The sequence below is a fragment of the Microcaecilia unicolor genome, chromosome 12 (assembly GCF_901765095.1).
Source record: "Microcaecilia unicolor chromosome 12, aMicUni1.1, whole genome shotgun sequence".
Lineage (NCBI taxonomy): Eukaryota > Metazoa > Chordata > Amphibia > Gymnophiona > Siphonopidae > Microcaecilia > Microcaecilia unicolor.
The window spans coordinates 42,129,738-42,136,757 of record NC_044042.1 but is presented as its reverse complement, the minus strand read 5'-3'; the positions used below and the strand labels follow the sequence as shown (position 1 = coordinate 42,136,757).

Here is a 7,020-nt window from a genome sequence, read left to right as displayed (position 1 = left end):
CCAGGGGTGGCCGGGGGGAGGGGGGGAACAACACTTGCCTCTCTCTCCTCCCTCTCTTCGTGCGGGCATGCTAGGCATACCTTTGCTGGCAGCCAATAAATGGACTCCCACCACTCCCAACGTCTTGCTCAGAGCAGCATGCTGGAACTTCTCTCACATGCTCGAGAAGTCCCAGCCTGCTGCCCAGAGCTGGAAACAAGGAGCGGGGAGCAGCAGTAGTCTATTTACTTGGCTGGCAGGGCTCAGCATCCCCACCAGCAAAGTAAAAGATAATTCAGCAGGGGGCCCAAGCCCACATTTTGGGAGCCAGTTGTTAAAGTAGCCATGGAGGGCCCTACTTTAACAACCGGCTCCCAAAATTCTTAAAAACTTAACAACCGGCTCTTGCGAGCCTGTGAGAGCCTGCACCAGCACACCACTGCCTACACCAGTGGAGACCTTTTTTGCGGCACACCTTAGTAAAAGGGCCCCTTAGGCAGTGAAGTGCTGAATATCAGCTCTTAAACCAGAAAAGTGCCGACTGTGCCCCAGATCACCCACAAAATGGCCGACTTTCAGCTTAGTGATCCGTGATTATATTCATCAGCACTGGCTTAACTGGTTAAATGCTGCTCAATATCAGAAATAGCCCCACACAAGCAATTTAACTGGGCAGAAGTCTTTTCTGGCCAGTTAAATCGCTTTGAATATCAACCCCTATATAGATGTTTATATGCTTGAACATAAATATTGATGTCATCCATTCTAGAAAGAAAATGATTATTTTTCCCAACACTATCACAAAGCCTGGTATCTCTTACCAGTTTTGCTTTTTTTGGAGAGAAGGGACATTAGCCCCTGGGGATTAAGGGGTGACTACCTCTAATCACTCCAGTAAAGAACTGCTCGATAGGAACACTTTTCTGAAGCCTAGATGTCCCAGGCAGCAGATATAAATCTTGACATCTATCTTAAACATTACAGTACTGAGACAGACCGAATATCCATTAAACCCAGTATCCTGTTTCCAACAGTGGCCAATCCAGGTCGCAAGTACCTGGCAGGATCCCAAAAGAGTACCAGAGTCCATGCTGCTTATCTCAAGAATAAGCTGTGGATTTTACATAGATGTTTATTCCTCTTCTAAAATGGGGAATGATGTTTAGTTCTTAGGCTCATCCTAGACCTGCCCAAAACATACCCAGACCACGTCCCCTTGCCCTATGCACATGAGTTGATCACCTTTGCAGTATAAACATCTAAATGCCAGTTTAAACATGCCTAAACCCAATATTGCTTCTAAAATAAGCACTTTAATCTTTCTGTGAATGTGACAAAAGTGAATTCCAGATATTTGCAGAATTCTGTTTTCTAACATGCACCCCAGTCTGTTTCAATCTTAAACTACCAACAATAAACAAAGATCAGATGATAATGGCATAGTGTGTAGAACGGTGAGATTACGTCAAGGGCAGGCCCTTTGGTCAAAACAGGTCTGTGCACTTTGAATACTTATCTGTTGGTTGAAACGAAGATGTTTATGGAAATTAGTACTATATATAATTTAACCTCCATTTCCATTTCTCTCTCCCTTTCCTGTGCAACAGAGCTGAGCTGGAAAGCGACACCTGTACCTACATGGATTTCCTGAACCTGTCCTTCTACAGCGATGACATTAACAATAGGACAAATGGATCTGACGTGGACCAGAAGTTTCAGTACAATTACTATGCCATGCTGCTCACGCTGCTTATCTTTGTCATCGTCTTTGGGAACGTGCTGGTATGCATAGCTGTTTCACGTGAAAAAGCCCTCCAGACTACCACAAACTATTTGATTGTCAGCCTGGCCGTGGCAGATCTTTTGGTGGCAACGCTGGTTATGCCATGGGTGGTCTACATGGAGGTACACCTTTTCATTTCTTCTCTACACACAGTCGCATTTTCACACATCTCGTGCACCGATTTTGAACTATGAAATACAATGAAACTGTGGGAGTGTGTACTGGATGTGGAATCATGTGTGGAAATAAATAAAACCACAAGTCTGTTGTGGTTTGACTGGAAAAGTTGGGCCTTCTGATCACTGAGGGGCCCTTTTACAAAGGCATGGCAAAAAGTGGCCTGTGGTAGTGTGGGTGAGTGTATTGGACATGCGCTGGACCATTTCTTTACAGCGTATGGAAAAAAAGGGTTTTTTGGGGGGGGGCGGAAAATGGACATACAACAAAATGAAAACCAGTGCTTGTTTATTTACAGCCTGAGCCCTTAATGCCACCCATTGGCTTAGCAGTAAGGGCTCATGCATTACCCATGCGATCACCGTCCAGTGCGCACCAACTTCCGATTACCGCCAGGAACGCCCACGTAGTAGAAAATAGAAAATTTTTTTCTACTGCGGGTTTTTGGCAAGCACCCAACTCGGAATTACTGCCTGGTGCATGCGCTAGCCGGGCGATAATACCAGTTTGACACGTGCTGCATGCTTATAGGCTCTTACTCGTCTTTTTAAAAGGGTCCCTGAGTTATTGCTAGGGGAGTATGGAAAACCCCTTTCATCTGCCTTTCTGTTTTCTTTATCTCTGCATATAAGCACCTGCTAACATGCACAAACAAGATGTGATTTTGTTGGGTTTTTTTTTTTTTTGCATCATTTCAGATGGAAAATGACATAAAACAAAACAAAAATCTTGTCATGACTTCCTTGTTGTTGTTTGAAGAAGTAGCTCACCCCTAGTCATGCTCAGGAGTCATAAAGCTGAATGCTCAAATGAGATCCATGTTTGGAAAACAGCACAGATCATCAGCAAGGCGAATCCTCTGAGGTTCTTGGTTAATTCCTTATCAGCGTTGATAGGTCTAGGATAATAGCTGAGTAGGCTAGGTGTTGGCTGATTTCTAAAAATGGGCAGTCAAGTGTGAACAGTGAATGGAGGGGCACCTGAAGATTAATAAATGCATGTCAGGAATCAGCTAAAAGGAGAACAGAGAACGGAGAGTCAAAAGCTCACAAATAACTTTAATTAACAAAAATAAAAATCAATTCTTAAGGCTGAATGGGATGTTGCAAGGAGAGAGGCTCTTGTGGCAGAAGGGCAAGAAAGAAAGAGAAAATTTCATCATCACAGTTCTCAAATTGTTCAATTTATAGTGTTTGAAGGGCAGTTTTAAAGCAGGTAAACTGGCCTGTCACAAAATTGTCCTTCTCAATCCAGCTAAAAGTACATACAGGGTTCTGTAGCAGTGCAGCTACACGGGGTGCAAATAAGGAGGAGCACAAAGATTGCTTCCAGCCCATTTCCTGTTCTCAATGGTGGTGGTAAAGCAAGCAGGGTGGGAATCGGTGGGTGTACCACACAGGGTGCCACCATAGCTCAATATGGTCCTGTTCTGTAGTGTCTACATTTAAGGTGGAATGTGAGCAGGCATTCCCAAGGATGTATCTACGCCTGGAAAGGAAAGTGTGCATGCAATTATATCCCTTCTTAGCCACTCAAACAGCAGGTGCACACATAGGAGACATTTTGGGGGTAATTCTATATAGAGGGGCATAATGGAACAGAAACGCCTATCTCCATGGGCGTTAATCTCCGAGAACGGGTCCGTGAAGGGGCGGACCGAACCGTATTATCGATAAAAAATAGACGCCCATGTTTTATTCGCCAATGTGTGAGCTGGGCGTTTTTGCTTTTCAGCGATAATGGAAAAGGAAAGTGCCCAGCTCAAAAACGAATAAATCCAAGGCATTTGTTCGTGGGAGGGGCCAGGATTCGTAGTGCACTGGTCCCCCTCACATGCCAGGACACCAACCGGGCACCCTAGGGGGCACTTTTACAAAAACAAAAAAACAGGTAAAAGAGCTCCCAGGTGCATAGCACCCTTCCATTGTGTGTTGAGCCCCCCAAATCCCCCTCAAAACCCACTGCCCACAAGTCTACACCATTACTATAGCCCTAAGGGGTGAAGAGGGGCACCTACATGTGGGTACAGTGGGTTTGGGGGGGTTGGACGACTAATAAGCATTAAGCAGCACAATTGTAACAGGTAGGGGGGATGGGCCTGGGTCCACCTGCCTGACGTCCACTGCACCCCCTAACAACTGCTCCAGGGACCTGCATACTGCTGCCTGGGAGGAGGGTATGACATTTGAGGGTGAAAATAAAAAGTTGTGAAACATCATTTTTTTGTGGTGGGAGGGGGTTAGTGACCACTGGGGGAGTCAGGGGAGGTCATCCCCGATTCCCTCTGGGGGTAATCTGGTCATTTAGGGCACTTTTTGGGGCCTTATTCGTGAAAAAACAGGGTCCAGGAAAAGTGCCCTAAATTCTAGCTACAAACGCATCCATTATCGGCGAAGGGCGCCCATCTCTGTTCGGGTGATAACCACGCCCCAGTTCCGCCTTCGACACGCCTTCGACACGCCCCCGTCCACTTTGTCCGCATCCGCGACGGAGTGCAGTTGAAAGCGTCCCAAATTCGGCTTTTGATTATACCGCGTTATTCGTTTTTGTGAGATAAACGCCCATCTCCCGATTTAGGTCGGAACTTGGGCGTTTTTCTCGTTCGATTATAAGCTGGATAGTGTGCCAAAAGTGGAGGAATGGCCTAGTGGTTAGAGCACCAGGCTTCATATCCATCAGTGTTTGGTTCAAATCCCACTACTGCTCCTTGTGATCTTGGACAAGTCACTTAACCCTCCAATGCCTCAGATACAAACTTAGATTGTGAGCCCTCCAGGGAAATACCCAATGTAGCTCACCATAAGCCACTACTGAAAAAACGTGTGAACAAAATCCAAATAAATGAAAGTTAGGAGCCAAACTTTTGGCATGGCAACAGGAGTTAATGGACGTTAGGTGCCAAAATGAGGCTGAAACAGCAGTTAGCTACTATTCTATAACTTGGCATCTCAGGGGTCCTGCAGTAATGTAGGCACATGTTTTTGGCATGCGCTGGGCCATTTTTTTACCGTGGTTAGAAAAAAAGGCTTTTTTCAATGGTGCAGTAAATGGCAATGTGCTAAAATTTAAAGTATCACATAGCTGTTTACTGCCTGAGGCCTTACTGCCACCCATTGACCTAACAGTATGAGCTGACACTCTACTCATGCAGTACTCGTGCAGCGCACGCCAATGTGACCACACTACCGATTCCCACTGGGAATACCCCCATGGTACAAAATAGAAAAATGTGTTCTACCACTGGAAACAGCGCACACCAATTTTGAAATTGCCGCTGGGTGGCAGGGGCGCAGCTACGTGGGGCCACAGGGGCATGGGCCCCCGTAGATTTGGCCCTGGCCCCTCCTGCCACCAACCCTCCCCTGCCGCCGTCAGGTACCTTTGCTGGCAGGGGTCCCCAACCCCCACCAGCCAAAGTCCTCTGTTCCGGGGCGTCCGCATTGCTGATCTGCAAGGGCAGGCTTCTGTTTCTGTGAGTCTGATGTCCTGCAGGATGTCAGACTCACAGAAAAAGAAGCCTGCCCTTGCAGATCAGCAATGCGGCCGGGCCGGAGAAGAGGACTTCAGCTGACGGGGGTTGGGGACCCCCGCCAGCAAAGGTATCCGACGGTGGCATGGGAGGGTTGGCGGCAGCGGGAAGAGGGAGTCAAAAAGGTTGGCGATGGGGGGGGTCAAAGGTGGCGGCGGGGAGGTCAAAAATGGCGGGGGGGGGGTTAAAAATGGCAGGGGGGTCGGCGGCGCCGGGGGGGCTAAAATGTGCCCCCTCACCTCGGGTTCTGGACCCCCCTCCCGCTAGTCTGGCTACGCCCCTGCTGGGTGGGTGTGCTAACCAGGCATATGCTACACATGCGGCAGCCCTACTGCTGCTTTGTAAAAGGACCCCTAAGTGTTCCAGCAGGTAACTGCAAAGGGAGCGATCTCATGGAATGTGCATGGGCGGGTCATGGCTGTTACAACTATTTCAGCACACGCTTGCGTCCCCAACTGTTGATTTTAGGCATCAGCATTTACACCAGCCATAGACAAGGCGTAAGTGCTCACGCCTAAAGTTTGGGATGTAACTGCAGACTTCGCTAGTTTTCCATAACAGATTTGGCCCCTAACTCTGCTGTTACGGAATGCTAGCTTAGCACCCAGTGTTTGGGTACCTAACACTAGGTGCCATTTCTAGAATTCCCCCCTTTATGCTAGCTATATTTTCAAACAAAAACTGTCTGGGTTCTTTACCTTTGGAAAAAATATGCAGTGTGTGGTAAACATGGGCATAGGCTTTGCATTCAATTGGATTACTCCAAAAATTACCCCTCCCCCCCCCCCCATATGTGCAAAAGTCAAAATATGAAAGTTATTTCCCTTAAACATGCACAGACAAAATCTCAAGACATCAGAAACCACCGACCTGCAGTGAATGAACTAGACATATGCATCAGTGTGATAGTCGTGAGTATTCAAGAGTGTTCCCATCTATGCTAATCTTCTGTATGACTGCATCTCCTTGAAGACAAGTCAAAATGCAGGGCCATGTCATGTTCTGATTTATTGTTGCTGTAAATGCTCTTATTGTTTTTTTTTATTATTATTCTCAAATGGCTTCTTTTGTAGATCATTTTCAGTTGTTAGATAGTGTGCAAGTTGGCTTCCATATCGGTCACAGCACTGAAACTGTTTTGGTAGCAGTTCAAGATGAGGTCTTACCTCATAGAGATGAAGTGAGCAGGTGTTTTTAATTCTACTAGGACTCTCATTGGCTTTTGATCTGGTTGATAACAGTATTTTCCTTGAGCATTGTAGCTCATTTGGAATGTATGGACAGTTGCTTCAGTGCTTTTTTTTTTTTTTTAGAAGATTAAAAAGCTTTAGTAATTTTACACGGTTACATGTGCAGGGTTCAACAGGAAATATGCCTCTCCCCACTGTTATTGATCTTTTCCATTACCATTAGAGAAGTACTTCTATAAAATTCTGTGTTTACCATTTTCTTTAAGTAAGATTTTAAAATACTCTTCTATAAAATATCTTTCTACAAGCATTGAAATAGTTATTAGGGGGATGGGGCTTGATATACCACCTCTCTGTGGTTT

General features: G+C 46.1%; 1 protein-coding gene across 2 annotated transcripts in view; it reads left to right on the top strand.

Annotated features, from left to right (window-relative positions):
• Window positions 1–1,617: 1,617 nt before the first annotated feature.
• DRD2 (dopamine receptor D2) overlaps window positions 1,618–7,020 on the top strand; it is a 65,681-nt gene continuing 60,278 nt past the window's right edge. For both annotated transcript variants that reach the window (XM_030221593.1, XM_030221591.1), the window contains exon 1: window positions 1,618–1,884. In XM_030221593.1, the coding sequence (XP_030077453.1) occupies window positions 1,618–1,884 (267 nt within the window). The remainder of the gene's footprint in view (window positions 1,885–7,020) is intronic.